The sequence below is a fragment of the Quercus robur genome, chromosome 8 (assembly GCF_932294415.1).
Source record: "Quercus robur chromosome 8, dhQueRobu3.1, whole genome shotgun sequence".
In the NCBI taxonomy this organism is placed as follows: Eukaryota; Viridiplantae; Streptophyta; class Magnoliopsida; order Fagales; family Fagaceae; genus Quercus; species Quercus robur.
The window spans coordinates 52259331-52276917 of NC_065541.1; the positions used below are offsets into that span (position 1 = coordinate 52259331).

At 34.2% G+C, this 17587-nt stretch overlaps 3 protein-coding genes across 5 annotated transcripts; 1 reads left to right on the forward strand and 2 right to left on the reverse strand.

The window, feature by feature from the left end:
* The first annotated feature begins 727 nt into the window (after positions 1-727).
* LOC126696963 (bifunctional protein FolD 4, chloroplastic-like) lies at positions 728-4405 on the forward strand. Its single transcript, XM_050393740.1, has 5 exons — positions 728-1067; positions 1164-1489; positions 2448-2684; positions 2794-2961; positions 3710-4405. The coding sequence occupies exons 1-5, from the start codon at positions 860-862 to the stop codon at positions 3878-3880; spliced, it is 1110 nt and encodes a 369-aa protein (XP_050249697.1). The 5' UTR covers positions 728-859; the 3' UTR covers positions 3881-4405.
* Positions 4406-4630: 225 nt separating this feature from the next.
* LOC126696961 (putative threonine aspartase) lies at positions 4631-10145 on the reverse strand. 3 transcript variants are annotated; one of them, XR_007646122.1, is made up of 11 exons: positions 9872-10145; positions 9706-9756; positions 9252-9372; positions 8954-9038; positions 8261-8342; positions 7947-8076; positions 7082-7242; positions 6815-6978; positions 5949-6072; positions 5776-5873; positions 4631-5157 (listed from the first exon to the last, which is right to left on the reverse strand). XR_007646122.1 is itself a non-coding variant. In XM_050393739.1 (11 exons), exons 1-11 carry the CDS (start codon positions 10013-10015, stop codon positions 5065-5067), a joined length of 1257 nt encoding a protein of 418 aa, XP_050249696.1. In that variant the 5' UTR covers positions 10016-10145; the 3' UTR covers positions 4631-5064. The 3 variants fall into 3 exon arrangements, 2 of the variants coding, with proteins under 2 accessions (XP_050249696.1, XP_050249695.1); XM_050393739.1 differs by having other exon boundaries at positions 5776-5880; positions 7082-7239; XM_050393738.1 differs by having other exon boundaries at positions 5776-5880; positions 9872-10141.
* A 1739-nt stretch (positions 10146-11884) lies between these two features.
* Positions 11885-16706, reverse strand: LOC126696964 (phosphomannomutase). Its single transcript, XM_050393741.1, has 12 exons — positions 16485-16706; positions 15954-16047; positions 15680-15724; positions 15517-15583; positions 14785-14861; positions 14253-14288; positions 13844-13899; positions 13558-13657; positions 13333-13428; positions 13119-13208; positions 12549-12600; positions 11885-12204 (listed from the first exon to the last, which is right to left on the reverse strand). The coding sequence occupies exons 2-12, from the start codon at positions 16020-16022 to the stop codon at positions 12146-12148; spliced, it is 747 nt and encodes a 248-aa protein (XP_050249698.1). The 5' UTR covers positions 16023-16047; positions 16485-16706; the 3' UTR covers positions 11885-12145.
* Positions 16707-17587: the final 881 nt, after the last annotated feature.

Below are 17587 nucleotides of genomic sequence, written 5' to 3' on the forward strand. Positions count from 1 at the left end.
GATATATTGGAGTTTTATCTTCTTCTTTAATTTGTTGATTTTTAATATTTAATATTTAATTGCAATATAATTGGGTTGTTTGTGATTCCACCAACACCCCCCCCCCCCCCCCCCCCCCCCCCCCCCCCCCAAACACACACACACACACAAGTTGTATGTGGATTTCTCTTTGAAGAAAACTAGGTTGTTTGGATGTGGAATTTTAAAGGGGTTTTTGAGTGTGTGTCCATTTAAAGGGGTTTTGTGTTTTAAAAAACACAAAACCCCTTTAAAATTACATGTTCTATTTAAAAAAAAAAAAAAAATCTAATATGTAATGAGCAATTTGTTAATTACCAATCAACTTGGGAGTATACTGTTCAATTGTAAAGTTTATAAAAAGGGTAATGCTGGGACTATAATTTGTTCATATAGTGAATTATGATTGATGGAATTGTAAACCCATATAAGCCCATTACTTTTACTACACCACCCACAACTCAACGTGTAAGTAAATTGTGGCATAAGGATTTTTGATTTTTGTTAGAGAAAAGATTGAAATGGACGAGTAGTTAAAGTACAATTAAGTTAACCCATTGTCATCACAAAAAAATAAAATAAAATAAATAACCCATTGTCTAATAATTTAGAATTTTTTATAAATAAAAAATAATTTGGAGTACAATTAACCCATTGTCTAATAATTTGGAACTTTTTTATCAAAAAAAAAAAAAAAAAAAAGGAATTTTGAAGAACAAAAATTAAAGGTAGCTTCAAAAAGCAAATCGGCGCCCAGCGAGTGTGACCGTGAGTTCTTCCCTCACAAAAAAGATATCAGAGAGAGAGATCAGAGTAAAAGAAAAGAGTATTTCGGAGCTGAATGGAGAAAATCTGCGGCGCAGTCCGATTGTCCCCTGAATCCTCCACCACGGCTCGCCTTCTCCTCCCCTTAACCCGCAACCTCAGCCGCCAACACGGCGTCGTTTCTTTTAACCGCCTTGTCGGAGTGAGACTCCCTCACCGTCACCTCACCTCTCTCACAGCCCTCACCACCCATTGTTCGCCTTCACCATCGCCCCTCGTCTCAGGTACTTTACTTTTAGTCTTTTCTGTTTTTCTTTCATTGTGGCATTTTGTCGAACATGTTGAACGCATTTTCATTTCTTTTGTTTTTTGGCAAACAGCATCAGTGGCTACTGAGACATCTGCTAAAGTTATTGACGGAAAAGCAATTGCGAAGCAAATCAGAGATGAGATAACTGAGGAAGTATCAAAGATGAAGAATGCTATCGGTGTTACTCCAGGATTAGCGGTTATTCTTGTTGGGGATAGGAAGGACTCTGCAACTTACGTGCGCAACAAGAAGAAAGCTTGTGAGTCTGTGGGAATTAATTCTTTTGAAGTTCGTTTGCCTGAGGATTGTACAGAACAGGAAGTACTCAAATTTATCTCTGACTTCAACGATGATCCTTCGGTTCATGGAATCCTCGTTCAGTTACCTCTGCCTTCTGTATGCTTCTTAATTTCAACTTCGTTTTTTCGTTTGTTGAAAATCATGGTATAATGCAAAAATAAACAAAAGGGTGTGTTTTTTTTAGTGTGAAAATAAATTATTCTTTTGTTGTATGGAGCAAATATACATGCAAGAAAATGTCCATGTGGCCAATCCCAGTTAGTTAGGACTATGGCTTAGCCGTTCAGTCTTTTATTTTGAGAAAAATATGTGTTTTATGTCATGGTATGTTAATGTATTTGCACATTGATATCATTGTACTAATTGATGTAGAAGAATTGATTCTATAGCTTATTATTATTATGTGTATTTGTATACCCTATGTTTAAGTATTTTCCGGCTTACATTAACAGACACTGTTGATTCTAGTTTAGCCAGAGCAATTTTAGTCCCTAAAGTTTAAAGTGATTGCTTTTGGTCCCTTAGATGACATAGCCAAATCAAAAACTAACATGTCAGTACTCTATACTGACTAAAACCGATCCCTTTAAGTTTGGTAGGGACTAAAATGGATCACTTTAAATTCTTAGGGACTAAAAGCAATTACTTCAAACTTTAGGGACTAAAACTGCTATAAATTAAAGTTTACAGACCAATAGTGTATTTTTTGGCGTAGAAAAATTTGAACATGTCTGTATGGATCTCATCATGTGCATAGCAGGGCAGTTTTGGAGATTTGTGGATTCTGTGGTCTGTGGTTCATTAAGCTTGATTTATTCATAAATCATGTATGAAAACATTGGCACAATGCAGTGTTCTTTCTAAGCCCAACTGCCCTATTACTTTATGATGCTGATATTATTGATTTTGGTGAAGTCATACCAAATATTATACACAAAGATTTATGCTATAATTTATTTCTGTGTTAGCATGTATGAAGCCTCAATGTTGTTTCTGCCTGTGATTCATGAAAAAGTCTTTCTGAGTTTCTTTGTCTTCTTGGATTTCGTACCAGCATATGAATGAGCAGAACATCTTAAATGCTGTTAGCATTGAGAAAGATGTGGATGGATTTCACCCACTGAACATTGGCCGTCTAGCCATGCGAGGTAGAGAACCCTTGTTTGTTCCATGCACGCCAAAGGGATGTATAGAGTTGTTGCATAGATATGGTATTAATATCAAAGGAAAGAAAGCAGTTGTAATTGGCCGGAGCAATATTGTTGGAATGCCAGCCGCTCTATTGCTGCAAGTGAGATTTTATTCGCCCAAACTTCACTTATTTGAAGAATAGATCATTAGTTCGCTATGGTTCATTTCTGTTTGATTCTAATGCTATTGTGATGTTTTAACATTGTTAGAGGGAAGATGCTACCATAAGTATAGTCCATTCAAGAACCAAAAACCCTGAGGAGTTCATAAGAGAAGCAGATATTATTATTTCAGCTGTAGGCCAACCAAATATGGTTAGGGGCAACTGGATAAAGCCTGGTGCAGTTATTATTGATGTTGGAATTAATCCTGTTGAGGTGAGCAGAAACCTGTGGTCCTTTGCATCATACTTGATTATATCTTTGGTGCTTCTCTCTCTCTCTCTCTCTCTCTCATATTGGCTTTTATCCCTCCCTTAAAAACTTGTGAAATATAAGAAATTACTCAATGAAGCATTGTCTAGGGTTAGCATTTTTTTCTTTTACAATCCGCCTATGGACACACCTGATTTCACAACGAGTAATGTTAGGACCACAACTTTTGTCACAACTTACTTACGTGGCAAGTTGTGAGTGGAGTTGTGGACCCACCACTTCCACCACTCACTACTTGCCATGTGAACAAGTTATGGCCCTAGCATTTTCCTTTGACAATATGCCTGGGTGTCTACTTGTGATTGGATTTCAGCTCTTACACACAGCTACTTGCTGGAAAAAAATTTAGGTACACCAACCACAAGGTGACACTTATGCATGTTTTGGATTTGGGTGGTAGTTGGGTGTGTCCCTAGCATTATTCCTTTTTTTTTTTTTTTTTTTTTTTTAGTTTTAGTCTGAAGGGAGGGGAAAAGGAGAAATCCGAACTGGTGACATGGTCTCCCTTAAAAACCTCCGCTTCATGAGGCATGGTCTCCAACCATTTTGCTATCCATTGGAGGATTATTAGCTCATTTTAAAATATGACTGTTGTCAAAAGAATGAAAGATGATAGCTTGTGCCAATTTGATGTTGCTTTCTAACTCAAGGTTCCATGTTACTGAGCTGGTCATATTTGTGCATTTGGCAGGATACAAATAGCCCTCGAGGTTACCGTTTGGTTGGAGATGTCTGTTATGAGGAGGCCTGCAAGGTTGCTTCAGCTATCACTCCAGTTCCTGGTGGAGTGGGTCCAATGACAATAGCAATGCTTCTCTCAAATACTCTTATCTCAGCAAAGAGGATACACAATTTCCAATGAAATTTCTGAGTTTTTGGCTGCAAGGAAAGATGCTTCATTCACAACTTACATTTCGTAATCACCTTGTCCTCCACCATGGGGTGTATTCTCACTTCAGCCTAGATTAGCATTGGTTGTCACAGTTTTGAAATAAATTACTTAATAGTCTTTAGATGAAGTAAAAAAGGGTTTTAAAATGATTTCCAGTGGGCAATTTAGCAGCTTTATTTTTATGTAAGGATTAGCCCTCTGAAAACATGGTAGTTATGTATTTTGCATCGGAAGTGAAAGTGGGGAAAAGCTGCCTCTACTCTTGAAGAGGAATGGTGTTTACAGAGAAGCTACTAGAACTCTTGATTAGATTTGTTCTCTGTGAAACCTGGAGCCGACTGAAAGTTGTATACAATTTTTAGATGCTTAAGTTTTGAATGATAGTTTTAAGAGCCTTGTGAGAACCTCCTTATAGAGAATGTTGGTGAGCATGTTATTATTTTCTTTGATGAAAAAAGGGTCACACAAGATGTCGAATTAGCATCCAAATGCTCACTTATTGCTGTACTCTCAAAATCTTTACGTCCATTTGATTTTGGTCAACATTTTTTTTTCTTTGATAAGTTGATTTTGGTGAATGAAGCCAGAACTTCATGCAAATTGGTCAAATCTGCTCAATGGACAAGAGTCACAAGACACTGCCAAAACCCATGAAGCAATGCACAAGGTTTCCTCCATAACTAAAGAAGGCTTATATTGAAACAATCAAAACGACCACCATTTTAACAATTGCAGATTTGCAACAAACAATTCATTTTAACAATTGCAGATTTGCAACAAACAATTTCAGAGTCGGTACAACTAACTTTAAATTAATACTAAAAGATATAAGTCATTTTTAGCAAAATTCTTTAATCCATTGATTGAACTTTGGCACAATACAATTATTTGTGAACAACGTTATCAATTTGCAGTCAATTTTAGAGCCTTCTTAGCACCTGTGCTAGACTCTTAATTCTCAGTCACTACTCGCTAGTGTTGTGTTTCCACTGAAGGCAGGACCATGTGAAGCAGCAATCGGGATCTTTGGAATTACCATTATCACTAATAGGAAACAGCAGATGGTGATCTTTTTTGTCAATTCCGAATATGAACAAGGTTGCCCTGTTCTTCATTGAAAAAAAGAACATGACAAACCTGAAGAAGGAAAGCAGTCACCTCAATTTTTCACATGCAAGATCAATTCGTGCTTCAAAATGGTCTATCCCGGATTTGTTTTGTTGTTTTGTACTCCTAAGAATTGAAACCTGAAAGATATTATTAGAAGAAAATGAGAATTTTGCTTTTATAGAGGAGTCTACATTAGAAATCAACTGAGGTTGATAGATAGCAGGCAATGATGCAGCATTTTGAGTTGATTACCAGGTTGCTGAACAAGACTTCTGTTGTTCTTGTACCAAAATGCATTCATTCTATTAAGAAAGTAAACAGCAGGCAATACAAACTATTTAACGTATATTTTCTTTGGATGATCACAATGTAGGCCATTCATTTTCATGAAACATTGTGACTGTCTCTTGGCATGTCAAATTATTTTTTGCATTTCAGACTATCCAAAGTCTCTCTCTCTCTCTCTATATATATATTATAAGTAAAGAAATATAATATTGCCGCTGGCTTTTATATTATTATTATTTTATGACATTGGTAATAAAATATCTAATTAAAGAAGAATATAAATAGTATCCAGGATGAATACCCTCGTATAGTTCACTGCTTTTATATTCTTGTATCACAGACATCAAACAATTTTCATCCTATTTGAGCTGAAAATCAATACTAACTAATAAAACAAAAAAGAGAAGAAGACAAACATACAAAATGAAGAGAAATTTGAAATCTCAGGATTCAAAAGATTATGTTACCTTGGGCCGTTCCATAGAGTTTCCAAAATATCCAATTCCAAAAGACAAGGAAGAGTAAGCAGCCGCAATCTCTATAGCTTTCAGCTTTGCTGAATTTCCTGGAACCTAAAACAATATTTAAATACATAATCCTTCCAGACAAGCTAATGAAGAAGAACCAGTCAGGAGCTCACCAATATAGGAGCATCAGCTTGCACAAGTAGAATCCCAGCACTTATATCAGCACCATGCTGTCTGCTCTCGTTAATAACAGAGCGCAACACTTTCATGCAAGCAGAGGCAGGACCAACCTGTGAACTAAGCAACGATCATAACAATGTCAGATTCATATACTGGCTTTATGTGAATAAAAAAACTCATTTACAGAAACTGCATAATTATCAGTGAAAAGAACAAATAACATAAGCCCTCTCTCTCTCAATTAACTGGACAAATGAAGGGAAAGTTAAAGATCTTCAGAAACAAAGCAATCATGCCCAAGTTTTGAAAGTGGCATGTAATCACAGACCAGTTTTGTTAAGCACAATTAAGTATCATTTGGTTAGAATTGATTAATGAAGACTTAATCAGCTGGCTGTGTAAACTCAGCTCATATACGACACAAATCCAAATATTGACAAACTTTATAAATACTACAAAGTGATCAACTTCTGTTCAGATTCTCCTGTAGCATGAATGAATATAGATCAAGCTCAAATCAAGGTTCGCCACCTCAATATGATCCATGAAAGCAAGGATCGGCCTGACTTATTGGAAAATTCTCACTCTTGGTGTGGCATCCTTTCAAATCCCTATTGCACCTACTACGTTGTAACCGACAAACTATTGTTAAAAGGATAGAGGTAAACTAGGTATGAGTCATTCATGTTTAAATTTGCGAGAATAGGATATAGCTTCCACAACCAAGTAAGATACACACAATTAACTTTGATTTATGATTAAATTTGGTGACTCTAAACTTTGCCTCTTCCTGTGGGCATTTAAAGCAACATAGAAACAAAGGCTATAACTGTCTTTTCCTTATTACAGGGACCCATACATTGATGATGAGACACAGCACTCCCGAGCTGCAAAACCTCTCATGAGGTATTCTCCTGCACCAGTAGCACAGCAACCAACTATAAATGGAGCTCCAAAGGGGCCTTTTGAGGATGCCCAACAACCTGAACCATACGTTGCTGCTAGTCCCACACGCCCACCAACCTGTTTTTTTTTTCATAGGGTAGGAGAGACCGATAAAAAATTATCTACAGTACTAAAAGGCCTTTAAAAAATACAAATGCATATCAAAGGAACCATGCATCACCTTCAGTGCAATACCACCACTTGAGGCCCCAGATGCTATGTGACCTTCAGCGTCGATACAAATAACTCCAACAGTGTCCATGATGCAATCCTCCTCTGAAGCACTTGATATGGAAAATTCACCACCCCCATTCCCCCTTGAAGTCTCACCCGGTTGAGCTTCTAAATCCAAGAACAAATGCAACTGTCATAAAACATGCCTCCCAAACAGAATAATACTCAAGAAGGGTGTTTTCTTTCCTTTTTTTTTTTTTTTTTTTTTTTTTTTGTGGGGGTGGGGGGGGGGGGGGGGCTTGGTTTTGAGGATGAAAAAATCAACAATATCAACAAATCAAGTAAAAGCTTGTAAGTGTATAGAATTAGAAAACAGAGGAGCTCCTACACAATGCTCACACATGATAACAGAGCCATGTGATTATTATATCTATCTTGAACAAGATAACATGTCAAAAAATTCAGTGCTATTTCAATGTAACGCCAGATGGTTAAAGAAGAAAGAAAATAATAATAATAATAATAAGAATGAAGATTTACATAAAGATAATATTAAGTCAAAATATAATATGGTGCAAACATTTTTCTAGATATGGAAAACCCCACTCCAATTTCCCTTTGCTTTTGTTATTTCTTATCATGCTACCTGGTTTCAAAGTCACTTCCCATAGTTTTCAAAAAATTGTTGTTGCCGTGTTGTGCCATGTCTGTGTCTGTACTTAGGATAAAATAACACATGGAAAGTAAAAGGTGGATCATATTATCTACTTCCCCAATCAGAAATATGCGGACAATGTTTTTGCACTATAAACATTATCTACTTTTGAAATGGAATGGATTGATGTATACAAAATCAAAAGATGATGAAATACCCAAAATGGCAACAATCTCTTGAGGACTAGAAGATAGTTCCATGGCAGAAATATCGGTCTTATTTTCGGCATCACCAACCATTGCTTTATATTTTTTCCACAGTACTTTTGCCCTTTCTGTAATCAGCCACTGTTTCAAAATGCACTAGATCAACTTACCCATCCTTAGAAGTAAAAAAGAATTCTACAGCTGAGTATCAGTGAAATTATAGATACAAACTTGACATATTCAACAGGATAAATATTCTCTAATCTCATTGGGGTTAGGTTTGGGGATTAAAAAAAATGAGGGTGAAAAGATAAAAGATATTGACCTCATCAGCCTCTGCTATAGTTGCTGGCAACGCAATGCCCTTGGACTTTGCCCATGTTCGGGCTCCTTCACCAACCAAGAAGCTGTGTAACATGATGTTTTTTGCAGGTGTAAGTTTGAAGTAAATAAAAAAATAAAAAAAGAATGAAGAGAAATTATGAGGCACATTAACTCATAATGCAAGTAGAATATAATTGATTTTCAACAGCAGTGAACTATGTTCTTTTGATAAAATCATCTGATGTCAAACTATTAGCAAACTGATGTATCCAAAAATTTAGAAGTGACTATTTCATAGAGATTGATATTATAAGCCAGAATATAGACATCTAGAAGTACAATAAGACAGATTTATATAATGGATCTACAACAATGATTGAGCACTAGTTCACACATATAGAAAAAACGGGTAAACGAAAGTTATCATATGGTGACATGCTGAATATACAGAACACAGATTTAATTCTTTAGAATTCAACATGTCCAGAAAGGCAGAATAAAGTCAAACATTACCATTAAACATAATGCCTGCTCTACTATGGACCAGGTTGCATGATAATTCTTCCACAATTGTATACAAAATATCTTATTTTTTGCATAAGGAAAATGGGAATAAAAGAATGATATTCATGGGAGGGTACTCGCTATAGTCTTCCAATAGGTTAAAGGAAAAGCAAAGCAAAGTAATCATTACATGGGAGGTATTCGACCCAACAAAGGAGATCCCATCATTTGCTCCTTGGCCAATAAAGCAGCAATCTGGATCGCATTTTGAACACCTGGTCTACAACATACGGAACAGACATACATAACTTAAAACTTTGTCCCCTTTTTCACAAGTGACATTCAGAAAATTCATGGGAAAGGTGGATTCTAAATGAAATACAACCTGCAATTTGTAAGCAAAATCATATAAACCAGAGAAATTGCTGGTGATGCATTATTCCAGTCGTTAACTCAATAGAATATGTAATGCTCAGGATTAAGAATACCTGGCACTGCGCCAACAGCTCCAAATGCCCCAGAATGACCATCCATAATACTGGCATCACATTCTACACGACCATCTTCTGTCAAATTGGAGCCTCGACCCGCATTTGTGCAAGGATCATCCTTAATGAAAATAGTCATATCATAAAAATTCATTAAACATAATATAATCAATCTACATGAAAACTTGTAAGAAAAATAAGACGCAATGCCTTATCTTTTTTAAATCCGAAATTACCATACCAAATAAGAAAATCCACAATAACCAAAAAAAAAAAAAAAAACCTACTCTAACTTCCTGTGAATTGCTCCATGAGGGCCACATATTTTATAACTCGAAAAAGAACATTTCATAGAAAAATTACTCCACAAAATAAAATCTTTCCTAAAGTATAAGCTCAAATATTGGTTAATTACCTCCTAAACATAACAATTACAACAACATAAAATTCATACCTCTAAGACTTGAATAGCTGCGGAAACAGCTTCCAAGCATTTTCCAGAGCCCTAAACCAAGAAAAGAGCAAAGCACGTAAGAAACAGCATATATATATTATATATAGAGAAATGATATTCCTAGGTTTTGAAAACTTTCAAGGAAGGCAAATGGAGAGAGAGAGACCTTGCGGAGAATAGAGGAAGCAGCGAGGCAAGCGCGTTTCATGGCGGATCTGAGAGATTTTTCATTGGAAGGCGCGTGATATCCTGCACCTACGTGCACTGCTACAAAGAATCTAGGGCTTTCATCCTCTGCTTCGCAAGCCATTGGATTTGGCCTTTCTTTAGTGTATACTGAACTCTCAAAGAGAGAGAGAGAGAGAGAGAGAGAGAGAGAGAGAGTAAACAGTATCAGTGAGAAAGAAGAAGACGACGATAAGAACTTTTTAGGCTTCTTCGCACCTTCTCGTTTTAGATAAGAGACTGCCGTTTAGTAATTGACGAGAACACGAGGTGTCGTTTCGACGAGGGAAAAGGACTAAGCTATAGACAGGAAAATTGGGCATTTGCACTTAATTTAGAAACTATGCTGCAAAATACTTATATTTTGAAACTATTTAATAAAATGTTTCTATTTTTAAAACTTGATTTTAATAAAATCAAGTTTATATGTAAAATTTGATATTCTCAAAAATGAGTTATATGCATATTTTTAACTGGAACTCGAAATTAGTAATGTTGAGTTTCACTTAAATTTTCAAAAAAAATTTAAGTGGCTAAATATGTATAGAACTCGACATTGCAAATGTTGAGTTCCACCTGAAACTTGATTTTGTTAAAATCGAGTTAATGCCGAGTTCCACCTGAAACTTGATTTTGTTAAAATTGAGTTACAAAAATAAGGACATTTTGTTAAATAATTTCAAAATAATGGCATTTTATTATATAATTTGTAAATTAGAAACAAATGCCCATTTCCTCCACTATAGACTATAGAGGGCATTCAACATTGCGTTAGTTCCAATTCTAAAACTAAAACCCCCATTTTTTTTCTATAGGATAAAATACACAAAACTCTATACGGGTTTTTTATTTATTTATAAAATACGTAATTCCGTTTAAGTTTTGAGTGTAACACTTAACTCTCCTTAATATTATTTTTATATAATATGATAAATATATTTATGAAAATAAATAGTGAGTCGCTCCTATGATGACAAGTTGAGTTTTACAATATATATTGTTTTTGATAAATAGTTAATTGTAACACAATTAACAATTGGGTAAAATTTATGTATAGATTCTTTTAGGTGAAGTACATTAGGTTTTCTAATTAAATTAATTTTTTCAAAATAATAACAATGGTAAAACTTAATTTTATTCGTTATTGGCTTACTGCAAGTCTGCAACCAAGCGTTTGAATTTAGTTGTTGAATCTAATTAACTGGGCCCAAGGGTGTACGTAAGATTTGGGTGAAATGGTTGAGAGAGAGAGAGAAAGTCGTTGGGACTTGGGAGTGAACTAGTGAATTGTAAACAGAGACTTATGCTGTGTGGGCCGTACCAAAGTTTTTTATTTATTACAAAAATGCCACTGAACCCAATATTTGTATCAAGAAAACACCCAAACCTGTTTTCAATTTTTTGTTCCCTACAAAAAATTTTGAATTCAATTTTTTGAAAACATAATACAATGCCACCCATAATTTTTAGAAAATAAAAACAAAAGACAACGTGAAAATCTAGGTACATTTCAATTGCCCTTGGAAAAGATTTCTTAATTAAATTCAAATACAGTAATTTTAAATTCGATTGCCCTTGGAGAAGATAATTTGTATTCAATTGCCCATGGAAAAGATAATACAAATTATCTTTCATAGGTTAATGCCATCATGAATTTAAATTTAATTAGGTAATCTAATGTACAGTTTTTCCCTTTTCCATGCATAGTGATGGAATTGATGACTTGAGGGTAAGTAAATGAAGTGGATTGAGGAGTGGGTGCTGCATCCATAAATTTATTTATTTTTGTAGAGTAATGCCTCCATTGATATTTGAAAGTAAAAAAAAATAGTGAATCAATGAAAAGATTAATGATGATAGATTCAAAAACGGGGGATGTAAGGCTATATTGCAAACAGTCTCAAACGTTACGGATTCAAATCAAAATTTTAAACTTTAGGGACCAAAACAAAAATTTCTCCAAACTTGGGTGCACTATATATTTTAGTCCATAAAAAATAAAAATAAATACAAAACCTCCACCTTTGTTTTGGTAAGTAGATTTGACTTCAGTTAAACAATAAACAATCACAATTTAGGTTGCCAATAAAAACATACATATAATATAAGAATAACAGTTCAAAAATGAATTTTACAGTATCTCTACTTGGTACTTTTATTCATACATATAAAATACAAATGGCATAAATCTAAAGATTAAACAATTGGTAGATGTTCAGGGGTTTGCAAGGAAGAGAGCTTTGCACTGCTCCATAGTATCTTCAGGGCTGGTAACTGCAAAGAAAAAACAGTCAACATCAAGACTATACTACAATAGAAACAACTGATCTTTGGATACTCAGCAGACATGATCACGTGAATCAACCCATTCTAATAGGCTTTGGGAATGACTCCATTTGGTTGTGCTTGGCATTTGAAACAAGTTTTTGAAATCTTTTGCATACAAAAATAATGCTATATTACATTCTCTATTGTTAATCTTGGTGTCCGTACCCCTTATGTCCTGTAATTACTCCACCATATGATAAAATTGTACATTCAGATGCTATTAAAATGTAAGACCAGATGATTTTTCACTCCCAAAGGAACTTGCATACAAGTTGAAGTTTTGAGCTGACCTGTGTGACCAATTGTTCGTTTTGATTCATAAATTTCATGGTCATTTCCTCCCTGTTCAAACAAAAAACCAGAACTCTTCCATTAGCATGAATAAAAGAAGAATAAAATGAAGCATTATAAAGGAATGAAGACATCACTAACAAATTTGGTCATATGGAAAATAAGATTGTAGGTGGACATCAACCAACAACACATTTAAATGTCACAAAGGGGTAACTGAAGTAAAATTGAGGGCCTATTTTTAGTTTAAAGTGTGAGAACACGATCGAGTTTCACAATAAGATCAGCACAATTTAGATTTGGAGGATATTTGTATTTTTTTTTTTAATTAGAAATCAAATCTTATGTGGTGTGGGATGTATTTCTATATTTGTCTTGTGTTTTTCCCCTAGTCTTCTAAACCAGTTAACTTGCCCCATTGCTGTAATCATTTCTAATCAAAACCAAAAATATTATTACATGTGAAACTAAGGACTATTTTTTCCAACATGACAGGATTAAACCATTACTCAAATTTAAAATTTATTAAGACAATTGAAAGAGATAAATGATGAGACTAAAGGGCTGACCTTGTATGTTTTGTCACCAAAGAAATGGATTTCATGAAAATCATCTAGGTATCTCAAGCAGTAGGTCTTGTCCCAACCTTGAGGGAAAACCTGTTACAAAATTTATGCACCAAAATTAGATACAATGGCACTTACACTTGCCTTTTAATTTACCACCAATCCAAGAATTATCAAAGTATAATGAAGCTTTAGTGTAGCCTGAAGTAATACTCACATCAAAACTTATTTGTCCTCCAATGGAAAATGTCAGATTAAGGTGTGCAAACTTCTCGCGAAGTGCGGATATCATTTTTGCGCGGAAATTGTGAACCTGAAACCTCATTTGCATGTTTTTTCCATATTACATATTGAGACACATAAAAGCTAAAAGAAAAACTTAAAACTTAATATTTTGGGGAAAAAAAGGAAAGAAAAAGAAATGAAAAAAGAGTATCATTACCTTGTCATACTTTTCAAATTCATCCCTTTCTTCTTGGCTGCAGTTTCGCCCAATAGGTGATATATTCAGCATGCCACTTCGGAGCTCTATAAATGTTCCCCTAAAGATATTGCAAGAAAAATCTTACTAAGATTTATATTTATATTTTAAATATAAGATATTTTATTAAGAGAAGGATGAGCTTGAAATGGCAAGCTTCCTTGAAGAATTACAAAATACAATCATATGGTCCAAAAATTATGCTTGACATACACAAAAAACATATTTAGGCTTTTGTTCTACTAACCTTTTTATAGGGATATCCAAGTCAGCAAGATAATGCAGAGTAAAATTAATAATTTCCTGCAAATGTGCAATCCATCAGGACAACAAATTGATAAATCTAGTACTGTAAAAAGAATTTAAGTCTATCAGACAACTCTATGACCTAGAGATCCAACAGTCATTCTCCCTGTCCATCATTATTATAGACTTACAGAAGAACAGTTTTGGAATATTAACCAGATGCTTCTAGTCATCGTTAACGAGTTCTTTGGCATGAAGGCAAGCATACATTGGGGAAATTAATTGTCTAGCCCATGAAAATGCAAGAACATGCTGCAAGAGGGCTGTTCTAGGTGTTCTAACAGTATAATAGGATGAGTGTTTTCCAAATAAGTAACTAAACAGTTCAAGAGTTTAGTACAAGGTCTTACCTTGAGTTTCTCTTCTCCAAGAAATGACTTTAAGCTCTGGACAAAGGAAGAAATGTAACCCACCAAGGAATATCAAATTAAATAAACAATAATTATGCAAAAGATAATAAAGTTTCATCATGGTTCCTAAGGATAAAAATTATAGTTAGCAAGCACCATGCTTATTTTATATTGGCAAGTTACACATGCTCCTAGTGGCTCTTGACTCATGAACTCCTAAACCCAGCCTCCGTTCCATTTTTATGGAGGAAGCTAGAGCTCATTGGCACCCAAAGACACTTTCAAACTTAACGTACAAAAAAAAAGTGACTAGGAATTGATGCATAATTTTCCAGAGCAACAAACACTTCCATGGGGGAATGTACTCAGTGGGTGAGCAAAGGGCCATAGGGGATGTAGTATACAAGCATCAATGGCAATTTAACCTTCTTGATGCTTCTAGCCCAAGTGTTTTGTTTCTATTTAAAGCTATAAACATCAATTACAAATGTGACCGCTTTCTTTTATTTTGGGTTTATGCTGTAACTAATACCTCAGTGCCAATAAGCTTTCCGTCTTTGTGAGCCACAAGGCCATTCTCAGAAAATGCATAATCATAGTCATCAATAACTGCACAACAAAAAGAGGGGGTTAAAATAAAAGATAACATGTATCCTAGTCCCAAAAATTTAAGATCTCTAAGGATCCTCAATAAACTAATTGAGATTGCCCACATGTATTCTTCTTCACCATTCTACCTTATCCAAAATTATACTCTCTATCACCATCTGTAACTACAATGTCAATTTTTACTACTAGTAATATTATTTTAGGTCTTCCTCTACCTCTTTTTGTTCCCTCGACTTGAATAAAAATAGAGATAGTAAATAGTCACAACACATAAATATTAAATGCAAAGTAAATGACTGCATTTTGGCCTTGGATTTGAGAACTATTAAAAACTGTTCAAATATAGAATGCAGGCAGTTTTAATAGCCCAAAACAATGATACCAAACACTTTGAACATCACATTTAAAAATAAAAATAAAAACAACCTTGCAAAGGTTAGATTTGAAACCAATTTCTAATCCATGAAAAAGATAATGTTCTGACTGTCAAGTTTCATGATGAACATTGCCTCTGATTCACAGGAAAAACATGGTTCAAAGCTAAGCACCACAGTCTATTTTCAGATCATATTTAATTAAATGGAATGATCACACAGATTTTTGGTTCCTAGCCCGTTTCCAAATACTTTCTCTTATAAGCAAAGATAGAGCAAACCTGTCTTCCCAAGCTGCTCTGATATTTTAACAAGGTCAGATCCTCCCACAACACCAACTGTCACAACCTGCACAATTGTTATTCAATGCCTTATATGAGGTTGGTAAAAGATGAAGAAAAAAAGTCCCACAAAATCCAATCTAAATGCTAATTAATAATGTACCTCACGGAGTTGCCGCATGAACTCTAAGATCTTTGGAGTGGCCACCTAGCATTTGAGTGGAAAAAAAATTGCATCAAAGACAATTTAAAGCACAAATAAAATGAATAGTTCAATATAAATATGCTTGTAAACGAATTTTATGCAATAAATCTAATGAAATAACAATTGGCGATATTGATCCTATGCTGCTATCATCATATTCATAAAAAAAACAATCTGATGGAACAATATCCAAATGAAATGAAAATTAATAATCAAAGAAGAAAATTAATACCTTTCTTGGAGCAGTAAGAGTCCCATCAACATCAAACAAAGCAATTACACCAGGCTTCCTCACAGCCATTGCACTCAAATGTATATTTTTTTTTCTGCCAAACCAAATCCACAACAATATTACAATGCACGCAACAAAGACTTAACTAATTTTAGTTCCTCCAAAATTATCTGGGAAAACAAGTCTCAATTTCCAATACCCAAATAGAAAAAGGGCTTTAAAATCAATTTGAAACTCATACTGAATTCCAAATCAAAATCTGCAGCTGTTTGTTGCAGCAGCAAGCACTTAAAAAGCTGGGACTGGAATTCGAAGCTGTAATTCCAATTTCCAAATCCAAGGTTTGGGTGTTCAAATAAAGTTCTAAATCATTAAAACCCAGAACAGAAATTCAACTGCAGAATCCGCACTTCCAAATCCCATGGAATTGGAATTCCATTTCATGGTGCAAAATTAAAATTAAATAAAAGCTAAGAAGAAGCAATTACGAAAGTAAAGCGAATAAGATAAAATGGAGAGAATTGAAGTTACCTGAAGGAAGTTAGTTAATGAAGAAGTGAGGGAATGTGAAGCTTGGGGAGTTGGGACTCCTTTGAGCACAGACTACAGAGTTTGAAGCAGATCTAAAGGATATTATATAAATATTGTTGTAAAGGCTGAGAACGTGGAGTATTGTACAACGCACGGTACAATTGTCTGTGGGGGTTCTATAAATCAAAACAGGGTACTCAGCGTTTTCATGAAAAAATGATCATTACCCAATATGATTCTTTTTAATGTATTGGACCTATTGGTAATCCATTATTATCAAATCTCAAGATAGTTGACTGTAATATGTTTGAAATCATATAAATATATATATATATATATATATTTATTTATAAAAATGTCCTGCTAATGGGTGTCTTTGTGCGTTCATTAAGATATAATTTTATAATACAATTAAGTCTGTTTTATAAAGAATCGAGTTTTTTTTTTTTAAAGTCTAAAGTTCGTATTTTTCTTAGCTTATTTTGTGTGTGTGTGTGAGAGAGAGAGAGAGTTTAAAGCTTAAACCTTACCATGGAGTTGATTGTTCTTAAATTAGTACCATATCTTTGAGAGGCATGTAAGTCTTTTAGAATCGATGATATTTGCCAATTGGTAAATAAGTTTTATCTCTAATACATCACATATCATTAAAAGCTATTGTTGAAAATGGAATTCACCATTACAAGCATAATGTAGTTTGACATTTAGATTTCATTTTTCAAAAAAGAAAAAGAAAAAAAGAATTGTGCCATATATAAAGTATTTTATACTTATGTTTACTCTTTCAGTTTTAATTGCAATTACGAAACAAATATTTTTAGTCATGAATATTGTCAAAACTAACTCTTTGATCTTGTATATTGGGAGGCTAAATTGCTATCAATTTAGTTTAGAATTATTTATATATGATTTTCAAGATTTAAAACAACGTCGAGTTCAATTATGCTAGATGATTGAGTTGAAATTTACTATATATAAAAAATTATTTTGGGTCATTTATTTTATTAAATCTTGAATTGTAAAAATTTGTTGGTTCATGTTTTCTTCTCCTAAACATAAACTCTTAATTCAATTCCTAAAAGCATTGCTTTCAAAATTGCTTT

What these genes read in the sequence shown, in the direction of transcription:
- LOC126696961 (XM_050393738.1), bottom strand. Translation starts at nt 10,015, where the DNA reads ATGGCTTGCGAAGCAGAGGATGAAAGCCCTAGATTCTTTGTAGCAGTG. An exon ending in TTGGGTCGAATACCTCCCAT is followed by an intron (nt 8,343 to 8,953) that starts GTAATGATTACT and finishes CATGTTACACAG; the next exon opens with CTTCTTGGTTGGTGAAGGAG. An exon ending in CTATAGCAGAGGCTGATGAG is followed by an intron (nt 8,077 to 8,260) that starts GTCAATATCTTT and finishes ATTTTGAAACAG; the next exon opens with TGGCTGATTACAGAAAGGGC.
- LOC126696963 (XM_050393740.1), top strand. Translation starts at nt 860, where the DNA reads ATGGAGAAAATCTGCGGCGCAGTCCGATTGTCCCCTGAATCCTCCACC. An exon ending in ACCATCGCCCCTCGTCTCAG is followed by an intron (nt 1,068 to 1,163) that starts GTACTTTACTTT and finishes TTTGGCAAACAG; the next exon opens with CATCAGTGGCTACTGAGACA. An exon ending in TTCAGTTACCTCTGCCTTCT is followed by an intron (nt 1,490 to 2,447) that starts GTATGCTTCTTA and finishes ATTTCGTACCAG; the next exon opens with CATATGAATGAGCAGAACAT.
- LOC126696964 (XM_050393741.1), bottom strand. Translation starts at nt 16,022, where the DNA reads ATGGCTGTGAGGAAGCCTGGTGTAATTGCTTTGTTTGATGTTGATGGG. An exon ending in AGAGCAGCTTGGGAAGACAG is followed by an intron (nt 14,862 to 15,516) that starts GTTTGCTCTATC and finishes TTTGTTGTGCAG; the next exon opens with TTATTGATGACTATGATTAT. An exon ending in AATTTGAAAAGTATGACAAG is followed by an intron (nt 13,429 to 13,557) that starts GTAATGATACTC and finishes ATGAGGTTTCAG; the next exon opens with GTTCACAATTTCCGCGCAAA.